Source organism: Poecilia mexicana, unplaced genomic scaffold (genome assembly GCF_051168715.1).
Source record: "Poecilia mexicana isolate PSO_F unplaced genomic scaffold, ASM5116871v1 scaffold_5, whole genome shotgun sequence".
NCBI lineage: Eukaryota > Metazoa > Chordata > Actinopteri > Cyprinodontiformes > Poeciliidae > Poecilia > Poecilia mexicana.
The window spans coordinates 2,118,642-2,137,394 of NW_028263374.1; the positions used below are offsets into that span (position 1 = coordinate 2,118,642).

The following is an 18,753-nucleotide window of genomic DNA, read 5'->3' on the forward strand; positions in this document are numbered from 1 at the left end:
ACAACATGAACCTTTTAGAAAAAATGAGAAGAAATATATGTTTTAAACTGAAAGTGATTTGTAGAAAATTAAATGGCCTATTTTGTAGGATGAGGTTGAAAGAAAAAAATGGCAGCATAAAAAAATATTGATCCCACCTCACAGGCTAAGATAAGTTCCTGAATTTTTACAGGTTGGGGGAACCAGATGGAGTCATTCAGCTGAAAGCAGATAGTTCAGATATTTGTGTCTTTTTATTCACTGTATAAAAAGATACAAACATATTTTCTTCTCTGTCTGAGGTTAAATCAAACTCAACTTTTCTTGTTTTAGCTTTATTAAAATTACCAAAATTATTTCCATTTGCTAAATGCCAAAAAGCATAGCAAGAAAATGTAGTTATTTAATTTCTTTTTTCTGTAACTTTCCCCATATCCAAAGTTTGCATAAATTTGGTCAGTAACAGGAACCACTGTCTTTTAAGCTGCAAGATTTGGGTCAAACTTTTTAGGTTGTAAATATCTGCTTTAAACCGTACATACCTACCGTGTTTTTGCTGGTCAGGGATCAGAATGGCCTTCTGTTCAGCCCTACATGCAGTGAATTGGACTGAGCTCCCCACCTTCTATCAGGTTAGTCACTGAGTCTTCCACGCATCACTTTTGATGCAGAATGAAACACAAAGTGCTGCTGTGCAGATTCTCTGGAAAAGTTATGCTTGCACATTTGAGTCAGTGAAACAAAGATGTTCATTTGCTGCATTATACATCCCACACATCAACAAGTGACACAATAAAGAAAAGATTAGCGCTATTGATGATACCTGACAGACATCACTGTATTACATTTCATTTAACTCAATTACATTTACTTGAGTAAAGTTTTGAAAAAAAAAAGTACTTGTAGGAGTAATTTTACTATGCTGTACTTTTTACTTTTATGTGAGTAAAATATCTGGATTCTTCACCCTCTGAATGAAAAACAAACATGTTTTATCCAAAAATTCACCAGACACAGACACACTGCAGTTTTTGTTAACGTTTCATACGTTTTATATTGAAAGAAACTGATTTGGAAAGGTTTTCTTTTGTCTGAAATTTTTACTTTTTAATTTATTGATAATTTGATCAGTTGAGTAAACTTTTTACCAAATACTTTTTTTTACTCTTGAGTAATTTCTTGAACAGCTACTTTTTACTTTTACTTGAGTATAAATATGTTGAAGTAGAGTTTCTCTCAATTGAGTACAATTTTCGGGTATTCAACTAAGAGTTGTCGCATACTGTGGAAGAGCCAGAGTGTGTTGGGGAGGCAACAAAGTGATAGGGACTCACGTGTAGCTGCTGCCATCTAGTGGAAGCTAAGTGCAATAAGAAAATTTATTTTACAAAGAAAGTCATGAAGTCAGCATTACATGTGACTGTGTAGCAGAGGAAAACATGGCTTAGTTTTTGTGTGTCAGCACAATAAACATACAAATAAAAAAAGACATGCACATATGACAGCGTTCACCACTAAGTGGGTCCCAAACAAAGGGAAAAACTCTGCAGTAAAATTTCCCTCTTGCAGTTTTTGCAGACAGGATGTTGTAAACAGCGTTGAACAGGGATCATATTGCTGTAGGCAGAAAGCTGACCTGGAAGCCAAGCAGGATCCAAGTTGGTGCCTGGAAATGAGTCCAAAATCCAACAGGCACGAGTTGAGAAGGCAAACCCGCCACATGAACCGTTTCACATCTTTAGGATTTCATCTGACAGAACAACAGAGCGGTGCTGAGTTATGACTTCACAGGAAAAGGATGTTTGATTTGCAACTGTTTTACCAGTATAAAACTGCAAAGTGTGGCTGGATTTAAATACAGACACTATTACTGTGATACCCCCAAAGAAAATTCAATGCAGCCACAGTTGTCTTCTGAAGTCACCTAATTAGTGTACAGAATCCAGATATGTGTAATTTAATCTCAGTATGTACACAGCTGTTTAATGAATACCTTAGAGTTTTTGTTTGTTTGTTTGTTTGTTTGTTTTCAGGAGCTGCGTTTCCATTGACCTTAAAATTGCGCAAATTGGAGTTACAAAAATACATTTGCCTAATGGAAACACGCCAATTAAAAAAAAATCTCACATTTTTTGTTAAGAGGTTTTTGCGGTTGGATGAAGTGGTTTTTCAAACGCATAAATTTGTGTATCTTGTGAAACTGCAGTGAAAATACTTTTTTCACATCACACCAGCCGTGACCAACGGTCGGGTTTCAATACTGGTGGAAAGGACAAAGAAGACGGCAGAAAGAGGAAGGAGGACGATGACGCAACATGTGTTTTTTTTTTATCTCATGAAAAAAAAATCTTATTCAAGATTTTTATAAATATATTTATCTTATTCAAGTATGATTTCAACTGACTTTCTTATTTAATGTAAACACTGCAAATGCGAAATTTGTCTTTTTCCAACATTAGCAGAATAGCAACTAAGTTTGGGGCACATCTGTAATGGAAAAGCAGCTAGTGAATAACAAATCTACAGGTCAGATGGAAAAATACACTGAGCGGCCAACCATTCATACTTCACAAATCTGGTCTTTGTGAAAGAAAGACAAAGAAGAGACCATAAAAAGTTCAAATTTACAGTTTGCAATCAGACATGTGGCTTAATGGACAGAGCCAAAGTGTGGAAGACGATGTTCTGATCAGATGACACTAAAGTGTGACATTCTGACCTCTAGTAAAATGATATGCACCGTGAGGAATGGATAGATAAAAATGCACACCACAATTTTCAGATTTATAAACGTAAATGATAATATAAAGCATATGTCACTTTCATTCCACAAAATAATTATCCACTGATTTATATTGTCTTATGACATAAAATCCCAATGATATACAATGAAATTTCTGAAAAGAACAGCATTTCACGCATGGTTAATTTCATATACATGATCATAACTCACAAACAGGAAGTGGTACACCACACAGGAGTCATATCATAAGAAAACACTATCTTAAAGAAACTAAGACTATAATACTACACTTAAAGGGGCAGTATTATGTGTTTTACAGGCGCATAGTGCCATTTTAAAGCTTCAATTGTTTAACAATGCTCTCTCTATATATATGTCAAATCATTCAAATAAATTTTACCTTTTAAATGAACACTGTGAAATTGGACCTCTGTCTCTTTAAAAACTCCTGCTCTTTCTGAAACCTGGCCTTCAGGAAGTCATCACAACATGGCTCCTCTGTTAACCTATAACAACATTTTTACCAGTGTTTCATTGAGACGTAGCTCATACAATGAACTCAGCAGATGCACAGATCCACCAGGTGTTTGCTAATCACTGTTGGCTAGTCTGAAGGAACTGAGTGGGGGAGATTCAGAGGAGGGCTGCTCTGTGAGGTGGAAGCTTTGAAGCTTGGAAACTGCAGGTCTGAGGAGGAGTTGTGTCTCAAAGACGGTGCTAGATCCACCCAGGCATTTTCCACAGCTGAATGGATGCCATGGAGATTAAAGGATTTCTCAAACATTCATGAAAAAAATAAAGGCAACACTCCAGGTATGACTTTGATGAGGGAATAACATTATAAAATGATATATTGCTCCAAAAAGTTAATTTTACATTATACTGCCCCTTTCACGGTACCTGGAAGTTACTTAGACAAACAAACTAACAAACAAAAAACCCTGTATTATCTGTATGATTAAATAATCTACAAATATTGTTGTCACATCATCTCACTAAGATAAAATGTTTTGTAAAATCCACTTTATCTACAGTTCCTAAATCACATAAAGTAAAGAACGAAGACACAAGATGAATGCATATCAGCAGTAAAACAGATCTCCCATATTGGTTTGTCTACAAGACCAGACATGGGGGCGGGGGGACGGAAACTTCCAGAAGAATTCCACCTTTACAGGAACTAAATCTTCATCCAAAGATGGAGTCAGGTGCTCCATTATGCGCGCGCAGACGCGTTGCTCAGCTACTTCCAGCAGGGGGCAGTGTTACCTGTTACATCACATGCTGCTTTCTGTGCACTGGAGTCTGATTGAGGAAAGAGGCGGAATCCGCAGTAATCACCTGCCGTAGGTCGCACCGCGCTACAGATACTCTTCTTCTTTGACGTAGAGGATCTCATGGGCTGAGCTGGGAACCTGACGGAGGCAGAAATGAGGAAAGAGACGGGCAGTCAGGGGCTACGCATATTTCCCCACAGACATCGCGGTCGATACTTCGGCTCTGTAATGAGTGAACACTCACACTACAAGCTGCTCCAGCTGTAGTTAAAGGTTATCTGCTGTCGTGGCGGAAACACGTGTCGTAGTGACACACATTTTTATCAGCTACTTTTTCAAAGTTTCTAAGTTATACCGAAAAACAAACAAATAAATTAATGTTGCCATAATATATATTTAAAACCAGTATTCAATAAATTCTGATACGTGTTCAAATTAACACATATTTCAAATAATTGTAAACTTTTGAATCTGTTTAAGAATTTTTTTCTTATTATTGCTCTGATGTAATAGTCTAATTTTAAACAATTTCAGAAGCAGAAAATCATCATTAAATTATGATGACTTTCATATTTTTTTATTTATATATATATATATATAAATAAAAAAATAAAAAAAAAAAAAATATATATATATATATATATATATATATATATATATATATATATATATATATATATAGTTAATTTGAACAAAAATAAATAATTGGAAACATGAATATGTATGGAATTAACCTATATAGCACAGTAGCTGATTTTAGTTAATAAATAAATAAATAAATGAACTTTTCTATAATTTTCTAATTTCTTAAAATGGGTCTGTAGGTAAAATGTTCTACTTCAGTGCTTCCAGTGTTGACTCCTCCCTGTTCATCATGGCCGCTGTAAAAGTATTCCCACCCAACAAGCGTTTTCATATTCCATCCTGCTTTTACATGCTAACACAACGTAACACATAATTGTAAAGATTTGCACTGCAAATCACATGAAATCATCATAAATGCAGATAGGCGTCAAACAGGCCAGGGCAGGCCCTGAATGTGGGGAGTTGGAATTTGACAAAATATGAAGAACTATGCTTTTCTAACGTATTGCATGTTAATAATGTCCTTATTGCTACTGAGACTCAGATCTTCTGGCATCAGGTTAAACTAGCAGAATTAAAACCCACATGGAAAAAAGTAAACAAAATGAAAGTAATAATCACAAAATATTCAATGAAAGATCATAAAAACAACTTAATTAATGCATTTTAGCTTCTTTCTAATGAAGCAATCCTATTTAATTTTGAAAAACACTCTCAATGGCCATAAAGGAAAGTTTATAAGGAGGAGCTGATCAGCATGACAAAAAAAGCCACAAATTATCAGCAAATATGACTTTGGTTCTGTAAAATCTATCTTAACTATCTGTAGTAATTCATAATGATATTTTGGGAGGTAATTGCTGCTCGCCTGCTGTTTTCCATTTTGTTTCTTTTCTTCTGCAAACTGAATTTAAGCCTCCCTCAACAAGCATTTAAACAGCACAATCTGTCCTCTTGGAGCAATGTCTTCAAACTCAACTAACGCCAGAAGCTTTCGCCAAACCACAGCCGCATTCTGCCTCAGCTGTTCTGCTTACAGCGACGACTCAAGAGGACAAAATGCAGATAAAACAAAAGGTTAAAAAAAAAAAAGCTCAAAAATAATGACAGAAATAAGTAGGAGTACTGAAATTATGTACAGAGTTGCACCACATCGGATGTCCAGAAATCCAGAAAAGCGGCGTGCAGCAGACACCGGAGCAAAACGGTGGTGTCAGGACATGAAGACTTCTTTGTGCTTAAGCCTTGGTCTGAGAAATATTTGTATTCATCTGTGATTCTTTCAGCATCGTTAGTTTTCAAATAACATTTTTCAGCAACGTCTCTGTTCAAATTAATAGGATTAAAAAAAACATTTTAAAATAACCAAAGTTGACCGATGTACCAAAGAAGACATGGCAGAATAAGAAAAAATAAATACCTGAACTATAAATCCTGGGGTTATTATGATGAAGATTTTATGCTTTGTTGGGAGAAAGGTGAAGTTTTCAGCCAATTCTGTTTGGATCTAATGTTAGATAATGATGAAAACATTGATTTAATGTTTAGTAAGATGAATTATTCCAACAGCCTATTTTACAGTTCAGCTGTAATATAGTACCGTGTGTGCAAAATGTTTAAGTTTGCACATGATTACAAAAATCCATAACACTCAGTTTTCTTCACTTCATGTCTTTCTTTAGGTCACACTATTGAAAACATTGCATCTGGTTAAAGTTTAGCTGTTCTTGCTGAAGATTTATGACATTTTCTCTTTTACTGTTTAGCTGCAGTCAGAACCTGGTTAAATCACAAAGCTTCTGTTAAGGTTTTCAATTTGTGTTGCATTAAATGGCTTTAATCCTCCCGGCTGTTGACCGTCCTGCTCTGTGAGATTTCCTCACTTTTCCAAAACGTCTTCCTACTCGAGACAAAGGAACTTCTACTGCTAAGACCTTCACAAGACATTGCTTAAAAAAAAAAAAAATCAGGAAGATCCCTTTAACATACACATGATGGAGTGTAGCGTGTGTGGAGTAGTTTTTAACCTGGTTAACTCCTCCCACCACCAGGAGGCGATCTCTGATGACAATGGAAGAGGCGGAGCATCTGGGGAAGTTCATGGGAGCCAAACGTTCCCACTTCTTTTTCTGAGGGTTAAACGCCTCCACCGTGTCCAACGCCGAGGGTTCGTGACCTAAAGGAGAAACGTAGAGACAAACGCTTATTAATGTGTCCATATCTGCCAACAAAAACAACAAAAAAACATCTAATTATTATTTATGATTTTGTGTGTAAATTCATGATGGTTATGAGTTTAGGAGAGGATGCTGTAATCCATTTAAACTAGCTTTAAAATGTTCTACTTGAAAATTAAAGTGCAGCATATTTTACTTCAGGCTCTTATTGTGAAGGTTTGGAGGAAGCTGTGTCACAGCTCGTTTGCTGTTTTGACTTTATCCACCTTCCCGAGTCAAATGATGCAATGTGTGAATTCTGCCTGCAATATATATATAAACAGGGGTTAAACAGGATATTATCACAGCTCTATGTTTAAGGCTGAACAAATAGACTCTAATTATCAGCTTATTTCTGTTCAATTTAATAATAAAAAAGGAGACTTTAAAAAAATGTTTCTTCAGTTACTGCAGATTCTGACTCACTCTGTTCCAGTACAGTAGGGTGCAAAAGTCCCCACTCCCTTCCTGTTGTTTTGCATGTTTGTCACACTTTTGTGTTTTAGAACATCAAACCAATTTCAATCCGAGTCAAAGACAACACAAGTAAACACAAAATGCAGTGTCATTAAGATGGAGGGGGTCAAAAATAAAAATCCTGCACTGTTCTGTATGCAAAAACGATTGAACCAGGTTCAATTCCAACATAATTCGATCTGGATTTTAAACTGAAATTGAAACATTCAATGTATTTAATGCACATGTATTAATATTTAATCAATTATTTCTGTATTTATTTCCAGTTTTAACAAATGGACACATCTAAATAATTATGTCAAATTTATTGATTTATGGTAACTCTCCACACAATCATGATTCGGTGATTTTGTTGATAGCTGAGCAGCAGAGCTTCTGTTTCCATCTTACCGAGTCCACCTGCAACCACCATCCTGCCGCGCAAGAAGGCGGCAGCAAAGTCTGCTCTCTTAGTTTTCAACGCCACGGTCTCCTCGGACTTCAGCCAGGCGCCTGGAATGGAACAAGGAGAGAGAGAGAACAAAGACAGCTGGAGTGAGCAAACATGCGTGCCTGCGTGTGTGTGTGTGTGTGTGTGTGTGTGTGTGTGTGTGTGTGTGTGCGTGGGTGTGTGTGCGCAAGGTCACACAAAGTAGCCGAGGTGAATTCCTGAGGCAGCGTAGTCCACCTTCAGCCAGACAGGAAGCTGCTGAGTTTTCAGAGTGTGACCTGCACAAACAGGTCACACATGAGGCAGCTGCAGTTAGAAGAGGTGTGGACACTCTGTTTCCCACACACACACAAACATATATATAACACACACCTGTCAAGTACTAAAAAAGGTTAGAACAAACAGGCAAAGGAAGGAAACAGGTCAAGTCAAAGATGGCCGTGTGGTGGTGAAGCTGATGCCTGTTGAGATTCCTGACCACGTCTGGACTATGCTGGAGGAACAACGGCACTGATGGGTTCATGAAGCATAAATCTGACTAAAATTTGACAGAGTTGTAGGCACCACTGTGCTACAATGTGGGCAGCTTTTCTGTTTCCATAATCTGTGAGCTTTGATTTAGCAGAATTCCCTAAAACAGCAACAAAAGTTTCCCATTCTACTGAATTTAAGAAGAAGTTGTTTGCCTTACAAGACTACAAGTGAGAACCCTGATTGCTTTCATTCATACATTCCACAGCAGACGTGTCAAACTCATTTTTATTTTGGGCCAAATCAAAATCATGAATGTTCTCAAGGGCCAGTTGTGCCAGAATGGATTGATAAGAACCCTTCAACAAACTGGTGAAGTATTAACAGCTATCTCTACATTGAATAAGTTCTTTTCTTAACATTAAATAATACTGAACATCTTTTCAAACGAGTTCCTTCAAGTTTTTTTTGTGATTGTTTCTGGGATTTTTTTTTTTTTTTTTTGCAATCAAAATCACAGATCTTGGTGGTGCGAATCCAGAGATATTTGCAAGGAGTTTTGCCACATTTGCACTTACAACTTTTATTACTTGCCATATCAGCAGCAATGTAGCAGAATTAAGAAATACTGCCACCTCCAGGTGGGAGTCAGCAGTCACTGAAAGCCGATGGGTTTAAACATTTTTCCAGATGCTTTTCATTAAACTCACAATTATGGATTAGTGTGAAAAAATACAGAGATCTGCTGATTTTTGCGCAAATTTGATCTGATTGTGTAAAACTGGGCGGACTCACTGATGTGATCTGGAGTCTGGAGGGCCTCAAACGTTTCACATGTCAAACTTTTGAGAGTTTGACATGTGATTTACATTCTGCCTTACGTCCACTCCTGGGGACAAAGCTGAGAAAAACGAACGGCTCTCCTGGATTGCTCACCAATATAATACCGTATGCAGCATTGCACTGAGGTATTTCCTCATCCCAAGCCATACCTTATTCAGAATGTTTTAGATATGCTCTACAAAAAAAAAAAAAAAAAAAAAAAAAAAATCACAAACAGGTGAATCTGCTTCTCTAGTAAAACCAGGTACCATCAGAAGCATTAGCAGTGTCCTGGTGCCGCCACAGCCCCACTAAAGCCACACTAATGGGAGCAAAGCGCAGGTGCAGTCATAAGCAGCTACCAAACGCTAAAATCCCAACATACCTGTAACCCCATTAAAAATATTTAACAGAGCCACAGGTGTGGAAGATATTACATCTGATATTTAATCTCCTTAAATCTACATAGTTTAACAATGACAAAACATTTCATTTACGGCCACCTGAAAGGTTCCAGATGATTAAAAAAAACCCTGAATTAAATGAAAATGTTGCCATCAAAATGAAGTTTTCTCCTTTCCCAACAGATCCAGCAGAAAGTTTTTCTTTCTACTTTCAGACTTATAGCTGCTGCCAAATCTTGTTTATCTGAGGGAAAGCCAGGCAGGAGAAAATCGTGACAAGGGAAGACAGATAACTTCATTAAGGATGTAAGGGAGTCAGTGAGAATTAGAATGATGGAGCGATAGAGCAGGAGTGGAAAAAAGAAGATTTTCCTCTTTGTGTGCTTATCTCACTGGTGCTCTTCAGTCCTTGTTTTTCTTCTAACCCCTTTCTGCAGTTCATCCCTCTTTTCTTTTGATTAATTTCTAGTCTGCTGCTGAAACAAGCAGCAAGAGAGTAAACAGCAGCAGCAGACAAAGTGTGGAGAGAATGAAAAAAAAAAAAAAAAAAAGAGAGAGCGATAAGAGGCCAGATGGGGAGTCATCCCCAAGTCTTCCAGTCTGGTTCAGTTCTGCCGAGGAGAACCAGGAGAACTCCCAGCTGGCTGTCCGCTCCGCTCCTCTCTGGGGAAAAGCTGCTTCTCTTTGTGATGTCATGTGCAATCAGTGGACGCATTTTAATGAAAATCAGCACTTATTATGTGTAGCACTGAAAGGCGCTTTCAGTGAATGTGTCTAATGTCAGCAAACACCGCTTCCACCTTCCGCCTTCGTGATGAGGGCCGATTTGTTGACATATAGTTTAGTACAAATTGATGCAGTAGGTAAAGTGAGTTTTGAACACATCGACTTTTTTCCCAACTGTTCAAATCTTTCTTTGTTTCCTCGTTTTTTGTCCCTTTTCCTGTTCCGGTGTGTCAGCCGTACCACATGGAGAAGCTGGGCAGCTTCTATGACAGAATATCTGGACATGGCATCCTGACAGCGTGGGGTCACTGACGTTTAACTGACACCACATGTCAGAGCGACCCAAATACACATACACACCGAAGCAAAAGTACTGCACAAAAAAAAAAAAAAAAATCAGAATGGCACAGGAAACAACTATTGAATTCTGGTTAGTGGTTTGTACAAAAACCTGCTTTGTTAATCCAAATAAAAACAAATGTCTGCTTTTTTAAGCCACTTTGCTATCTATATATTTTTATATTTATGTTTTGCACACACTGGTCCATTATTGCTAAGATTATCTACTGAGTTTTTCAGTGAAACTCCATGCAGTCGGCCGATTGCGCTCTTCCATTAGCAACGCGTAGATCACAGTTCACCACTAAAATGGTATAAAAGTCTAGTGTCAGCCTTAGTATGACAGGCATGTACATCAACCCACATTTGTAGTATTCAAACCTCCCTTGTATTCTCTAATTAAATCACAGGATTTCTGCCACGTGTCTGAAAAACCATTTGATCCTATCGAATCTCTGCGTAAATCTGTATTTTATAAGAACGGCCCAACGCTTCTAGAACTGAGCTCATCGGTTTGCTAAGCAGAACCAAAGAACCACACAAGTCTTCACATTAAGATCTTCGGTCTTCGTGTGACGCAGGCCAAACGGCAGCATGCATCATGCCGTTCTGACAGGACAGATGACAGAGGAGAATAGAGAGACGGAGATGAAGCGCAGGAAAAGGGGGATGATGGCAGAGAGAAGGCAAGACAAAAGCATGAAGGAGATGAGGAATTCTCTGAAGACCGGGCTTTGTAGTCTGCCTGGTTTTAATTTCGTCCACAGCTCTCCTCTGTAATTCTCCCTGGTGATTAAAACTAGAGAAGGATGGTGATTAGTTCTTGGGCTTTGATGGATTGTGCCTGTCACATGTGAAATCTCAAATACCTCTGACTGAGAGATGACGCTTTTGAACAGAACGTTTCCTACCTCAGTGGGGTTTTTAGGACTTAATGGTACAGAAAGTCTGTTTTAATCTCTCATTTCTCCTCCAGTCCTTTGTTTGTCCTTTTTAACCATCTCAGTGTTGATACAAATCTAATATTAAATATTGGAATGTGGTTTTGTTTGCTCACTATGAAGCTTTTTAGTTTCTATGGGTTTTTGGTTTTTTGTTGTTGTTTTTTTGACGAGAACAAATCATAGCCAGTCATCCTATTTTCTTCAGTACATAAATACAACAAAAAGAAACTCGTGAGCAGATGATTGGTTTGGATTTCAGGGACGTGTCAGTGAGACACAATAAAAACTTTCAGACTACGCAGTGGGACCGATGTGAGAGCAGATCGATGCAAAAGACAAAACTTCTGGTCAACCCACCGACCATGTGAGACTTTACACACACTGATAACCTGCTGCTCTGCAGAGTCTGCCTCTAATCAGAATCGATTCTCGGCAACATTTGAAGGGGTGAACATAAGTCTGACATGAGACTGTCATAAACATGACAGAACACCTGTTATGAACATGAAGGAGTCTTTATGAATGTTTTCATGAAGTGCCACTTGGCAAAATAATGACAATTTTAACGTTAAGTTGCACTAAAAATTGCATTAAAAGTGTCAACTTTGCATGATTCAGTAAATAATGAAATATTTAATGCAAAATTCCATTAAAACTTGCATTAAAAGTCAATTAAAAATGTCAACTTTGCATTAAAAGTGTCATTATTTACCAAAGGACACTTCATGACTAGAGTCATGAACATATATGAAGACTCCTATATGTTCAGAACAGCTGTTATGTCATAGTTTCCTGTCAGTTTTATGCACATCCCTTCATATAAAGTGTCACCTGATTCTCTCTGTGCCAAGCAACCAATAGTCTGAGCTAAATCTATAGAATACCATTCACCTCTATCTAGATATAATTGATTACATATAGATGTGGGGGTTGTTTTTCTCTTTAATTTACTCATTTGTAGTAAGAAATTTTTAAATTGTATTAATTATTTAACTGTAGATTTTATTTTGTTTTTTTTTTATTCAACAAAGGCGTCTTTTTAATGCATGTTTTTAAACTAGTCTAACTGAAAAATGACTTAAGCAGATTTGGGTGTTTTTGCTGACAATAATCAGAAAGGTCTTATTTGGTTTAATGTATAAACTGTTTTTCTTCAGGCTGGGCAGTGTTCTTTACGCTGAACCGAATGATGTAATCTTTTCAATTTCTCCAAATCTATCAACGTCTACCTCCTACTGAGGGAGGAGAACAAATGGTTATTTCAGCAGCAGATTTTTCTGCTGACGGGAGAACGCTCAAATCCATAAAGGTTATTAATTTTCATCTCTGAATTGTTCAGCTGTTACTGGCAGAATTTAAAACAGTAAGCTTTGGGAAATAAACATTCAAGTTGTCTCTGAAAAAGTTGCTGTAAAAAAAAAAGACCAAAGTGTGCAACATGTTTTATAGTTTTTTTTTGGTTTGTTTTTTCCATCTAAGCTCATAAACTAGACAAGCAGCAGAAGAGGAAAGTTGGAAAACATTTCTACTGTGATTTTGGTCTCAAAAAGCTAAAAGTGTGACAATTTCCTCTCCACAAATAGACTTTGGGTATTTCTTTCGTTTTTCTTTTGTTTTTTTTTGGTGTAACCCAGAATGCAACATCCGCTAACAGGCATACGTCTTAATGCTGGAGAGATGGAACAGTAATACAATATCAGTGTGTCACGGCAGATTGCACAGCAGTGTGTCTGTGTGGAGGAATATTGCTGCAGATGGATAATAAAGTAATCTGTTTCTGGATCTTGTAATTTGAAACGGTCCTCATCCCCCAGCAGCTCATCTCCCATCTCATCTCAGGCAGAATTAGATTGGAGAAAGCGACTGTGGCTGTGCGCTCGTCAGCGGGCATGCTGGGACGTTTGTGTGTGTTGGGAAGCGCTTCCCCTTTCCGTTTCTCTCTCTCTCTCCAAACACACAAGTCAATCCCCCCCATTATCATATATTAACGTTATCACCGCCATGTTCTGCTTTATTCAGCTTCCATTCGACCGATCCCAAAGTGTGACTGGATGCCCGGCTGTCTGGAATGACTTATTGATTTTCTCTCCCATTTCTTCTTCCATTCCCCCCTCAATTTGTTCACCTGTTACTCTGGGGCGCGTCGGCTGGATGGAGGCATGAGTCTGAAGGAACCAGCCTGTTTGTACTGTTTGCTTATCGCTCCAACGCCTGATTAAGACACAGACGTCTCCTCTGATTGGCTGATAGGTGACGAGCACTAACACTACGAATATATCTTATGTAACTGTTTACATTCATCGTTGCCATGATTTTCCATCCATCCATCCAGTTTCTAACACCCTTGTCCCTACGGGGGAGGGTTGCTGGTGCCTCTCCAGCGAATGTTTTGGGCGAGGGGCAGGGTCACCCTGGACAGGTCGCCAGTCTGTCGCAGCCATAATTTTCCATTAACCTTAAAATTGTGCAAATTGACATTTCGAAAATAAATTCATTTAATGAAAACATACCAATTTTGAAAAAAAAAAAAAAAACTAATTTTTTTTATCTAAATCTTTTGAAGATTTTTTGTTCCTATCAAAATTAGGGTATTTTGAAAAACTGCAATGGAAACACTTTTGTCACGTCATATGAGTCACATGATCAACAACTGGATGTTGCTTCTAGTACGGAAATGAAGAAGCAGTGGACAGGAAGTGGTAGGAGGAAGATGGCTCTGTATGTTTTTTTACAACTTATCGTGTTAACAAGCTTATTCAGATGACTAGGATAACTAGGATCAATTATAATGTATGTGTGATTGAATTGAAGAAACTCTTTTGGTAAAGTGCCTTGAGACCATATTTGCTGTGAATTGGTGGTTTATAAATACACTGAATTGAATTAAATTAATGATATTTCAAACTTAAGAAGCATCAGTATCAGTATTGGCCGTGCCAGCCTTGTATTTACTTGGTATCAGATCGACACTAAAATATTCAGTATCGCACACCAGCATGTCAGTGTCATGGTAACCTGCATCACACCATCCTGTCTGTCACACAGCTCAGCCTGATAGTCAAAGCCTTCTGAAATCCACCGTCACCAGTGAAAACTGTAAGATTTCCTTGTAATGTATTTTACAACCATATATTCATTTTCTTACATTCAGAATGCTATAATAGAGAAAAATGCAAAAATATTCAGCTTCATAGTGACGCCTCCCAGAGATGGCGTCTCGAGTCAGAGAATTCGCCTCAAGTCACGTTCAGTTCGCAAAACATCTTGCAAAGCAGAAAAGTCGTGAGCTCCCCCCCATCACACACACACCGCTGTTGTCTACAAACAGTGTGTACACACTCTCTTGCGTGTGCTCAATCTGCTCCATGCTCACAGTGTCGCCGTTATTAACGACGGTGGGAAAACTCAACGTTAAAAAGCTGATTGCATTGGACTGGGGGAGACGCTGACAGCGAACGGCATAAATGCAGCTCGTAGTTTGGATCAGAGGGAAGGGAATCTGTTGGAGTCGTTGGCACATTCAGCTAAATAATTGAATACGGCTCTGTGCCCAGAGCTTTACTCATTAATCAGATTTATGTGAGTCCTAATCAATGTCATCTCCTCTGGGATTTTCTCCTCGTTCCTCGTGAACGGTAAGTAGGAGTTAAAAACGTTACCGAGAGGAGAATGTGACATTTATTTGTAAATACACTTTGACTGAAAAAGAAGCCCATTTCTAATTTGACTGTATTTTTTAAGGAGAGAAGATGAAAAGAAAAGAAAAAAAAAACAATCTGTCGCCACCTTAAATGCCTCCATTGCTGGATTAAAAAAGCTACAGAAGGGAGAGGAAGTGACTCCTTCAACCATCTAGTTTAAGCCTTTGACTGCTGAGGAAAAAATGACATTTTAATCACTGGTCAAAAGAACGAGACTGAGAATAAACCATACAGGCAAAATGGAGTGAACAAGATCGGCCTAAAATCAAGGAGCAGTGTTTTGATTATCTATAAATGGTTTGTTTCTGTCAATCCCTGTTAAGATACCAAATGAATTTTTCTATCTTTGACATTTTATATTGGATATTTTATCTGCTATGATGACCGTTATGAATATTCTTTGTGTGATTTCTTGGTTTTTACCAACGATATTCCAGACTCAAAGCATAATGACGGCACATGTGTGTCACGTCGCAGTATGTAACTTTAACCAAAATATGTTTTTTCCATATTTATTAAAACTGTCACTATGTCGTGACAGTTTGCTATGAAACAGATAATCTGTGAAAAAATGTATCTCCTCCACTTCCTCCTAGTGCTGCTATTGCTATCTGAAGAAATGCAATGCAAAAACAATCAATCAGAGCCAGGAGGAGGGGCTTAGCGCTGTCAATCACACTTGAGTACACTACACGATGCTCAATGTGCCATTGGAGAAACAACTTACCGTTACAGCTATTTATCTACCATCAATGGCCATGCTAACTAGCCTAGCATTGGTGGGAGGCTATATTGTGGTGAAGCAGCTGTAGCAGAGCAGAAAGGAGGGGAAGTGGGGGGGATGAACATGAGAGTGACTGGCAGCGCTAAGCCCCTCCCCTGGCTCTCATTGGCTGTTTCTGACTGTTCTGTGTATTTCTGCAGTTCTCACTGGGAGAAGCCAGAGGAGCTTGATTATTTTTTTCTTTTTTCAGGTTATCTGTCTTAAATCAAACTATCACTACAAAATGATAATTTTGACAAATATGTAAAACCATATTCTTTTAATATTTTTTTTCCATATTTATCAGTATTTCTGCTACATCCTGCAGCTTCAAGCAGAACAAGGTAAATATGCCTCAGACACATCGTCTTCATCTCTCCTGCTGAGGTTGCGTCTCGTCCAACTAAATGAAAATCCCAAACTCGAGCTGACGTTTCTCTGGGACTGCAGCAGCAGCAGTCCAATTGTTCTTCTGGGGAATTAATGCTGATAAATGTGGCACCGTCTGAGCAGAAGGCTCCTGATGCACTTCAGAGGATTTTACCAACCCAGAGACACACAAGGTAACCTGGATGTGTGTGTGTGTGTGTGTGTGTGTGTGTGTGTGTGTGTGTGTGTGTGCGTGTGTGTGTGTGCGTTTGTTTGTAATACCTTGTGGGGACGATTTTCCTGACATATACTACGTTGTGGGGACCAATTGCTCCTCGTGGGGACCAGGCTCAGGTCCCCACGAGGGGAAACCCTGTTTTTGGGTAAGGGCTAAGGTATGAATTGAGTTTTGGTTAGGGTTAGGGTTAGGTATGTGATGGTTAGGGTTAGGAAAAGGGTAAAGGTAAGATTTAGGCTGTAGAAATGAATGGAAGTCAATGGAAAGTCCCCACAAAGATAGCAAAACAAACATGTGTGTGTGTGTGTGTGTGTGTGTGTGTGTGTGTGTGTGTGTGTGTGTGTGTGTGTGTGTGTGTGTGTGTGTGTGTGTGTGAGTGTGCGTGTGTGTGTGTGAGTCACAGATGGAAATTTGGGGATTCTGAAAACTTTTGTAAGAATTTGAATGAAGCTACAGTCATGAAGAAAAGCCTTAACATGACGATGTTTGAGCCCCCAGCTAAGTTCAGCTATTTTATAACACAATTTTGACAGAGATGAAGCTGTGTGTATCAGCAGGCCCCAAAGATTCTGTAATTGTCAATAAAAATAAAAAAAAACACAAGTCAAGAGTCATTTTCAGCGTTTTTCAGTAACACGTCAGTTTCAGACATTGCACAGAATAAACAGAGTGAGGGAGAAGGCTTCGTATTGAGCGTTTGGAGAAAACGCCGAAGGAGACAGGCTGCCACCCACAACTTCTCAGCAAGCTAACCGACTCCTGGAAGTGGAGCCCTGCTGATCGAACTCTGCTGCTCTACGTGGTTATCACGGCTGGCCGCAAAGCACCGACAATGTTCAATACGATCCCACTTCTCCAATCGATTCAAACTGAACGTACAGAAAAATAGTGAAGATGTGTTCAAAATCTGCAGATAAATTAATATTTATCTGAAGGTTAATACCAACAAATAACCTACAAAAATGTTTTCTGTGTTAAGAAATTATATTTTTTAAAACAATTTTTGTTTTATCGTATCATTGATACTGCTTTAACACCAGAGATCAGAGTAAAAATATGCTAAAGTAGGGCTTCTCTTGCTTGGGTTCAAGTTCTAAGTACTCAAACCGGGAGATTTTATTAATATTACTTTTAGTCATTAAAAATATATATGTTGATAAAATTGAAATATTACTTTAACACCTAAATCTTCCAGGATGTAAGAATAATTTGGGGGTTAACTGCATGACCAGTAGGGCACATATGCAGTTCACTGATTTATTGGCCAACTGATTTATCTGTGCCAATTTCCTTCATTTTGGGTGATTAATAATCAACTGAAACTTATGTGTGAAGCTGATTTTATTTAACTCAGCAAAGGTCTAAAAATCAACCACTGTCCTCTTCTGCTCTCCCCTGAGAGGTTTGACTGTTAGCCCCGCCCACCAGGTGATGTCTGCATGTTTGCAGTTAACAACAGTCACCCCCACTGTTGCCAATTCAGCCACTTCCTGCTATATTTAGCAACATTTCAGACAAAAAAAAAAAATCGGTATCGGCCAAAATCGGAATTGGGGATTTTAAAGGTCAGGCTTTTTTAAAGATCGGTGATCGGCCAAAACACTGTAACAGGTGCAAACAAAAACCCCAGAAGGCAACAGGTGTGTTTCTGTACCTTGATTGGTATCAAAAATATTGACGTTCTTGGTGAACTTGGAGCTCTGGTGTCCTCCGCCTTGTCGTAATCCTCCCAGCAGACACAGCCTCCCAGCAGAGTCCCATATCACACCCCCGTAGGTGCGCTTACAGGGCAGAACAGGCAGCGAGGTCCAGGAGCGTGCTTCTGTGTCGTACACCTCAAAAGCTTTCACTGGTCGCTTACACTGGCGACCACCTTCAGAAAAACAATTGCATGTTTTTTTTAGTTTTTTTATTCTGGAAAAGGCGCCAAAAACAGAGCAGAAAGTCTGTTTATTCTGGAGAGTTACCTGCAACATAAAGCTTGTTGCCCAGCAGGTGGCAGTTGGCGTCGTAGCGAGGAGTCGGCATGGGAGGAAGTAGCGCCCAGACGTCCTTCCTGAGGTCGTACTGCTGCAGGATGCTGCGAGGGAGCAGGTCAGCGGCCATTCCTCCAACAGCCAGAGCACGGCTATCTGCCACACACAGATGTTTTAGGAAACTTCTCTTTAGTTGATCAGAACTGGTCATATAATACAAAAAGAATGCAACAGCATTAATGTACAATAGCTCCCTGGTCAGTATTGGCAGATTCACCAATTCGCAGATTCCC

The 18,753-nt window shown here is 38.7% G+C and overlaps 1 protein-coding gene across 2 annotated transcripts in view; it reads right to left on the bottom strand.

Moving 5' to 3' along the window:
* Positions 1–1,316: 1,316 nt before the first annotated feature.
* Positions 1,317–18,753, bottom strand: part of klhdc8a (kelch domain containing 8A) — a 48,875-nt gene continuing 31,438 nt past the window's right edge. Inside the window, exons 5-9 of one of the 2 annotated variants that reach the window (XM_015008555.2) lie at positions 18,452–18,616; positions 18,139–18,357; positions 7,668–7,769; positions 6,612–6,760; positions 1,317–4,137 (exon numbers count right to left, since the gene is read on the bottom strand). In XM_015008555.2, the coding sequence (XP_014864041.1) occupies positions 4,084–4,137; positions 6,612–6,760; positions 7,668–7,769; positions 18,139–18,357; positions 18,452–18,616 (689 nt within the window). In that variant the 3' untranslated portion in view covers positions 1,317–4,083. Of the gene's footprint in view, positions 4,138–6,040; positions 6,761–7,667; positions 7,770–18,138; positions 18,358–18,451; positions 18,617–18,753 lie in introns of those variants that run through there. The other variant, XM_015008552.2, reaches the window with a different exon arrangement.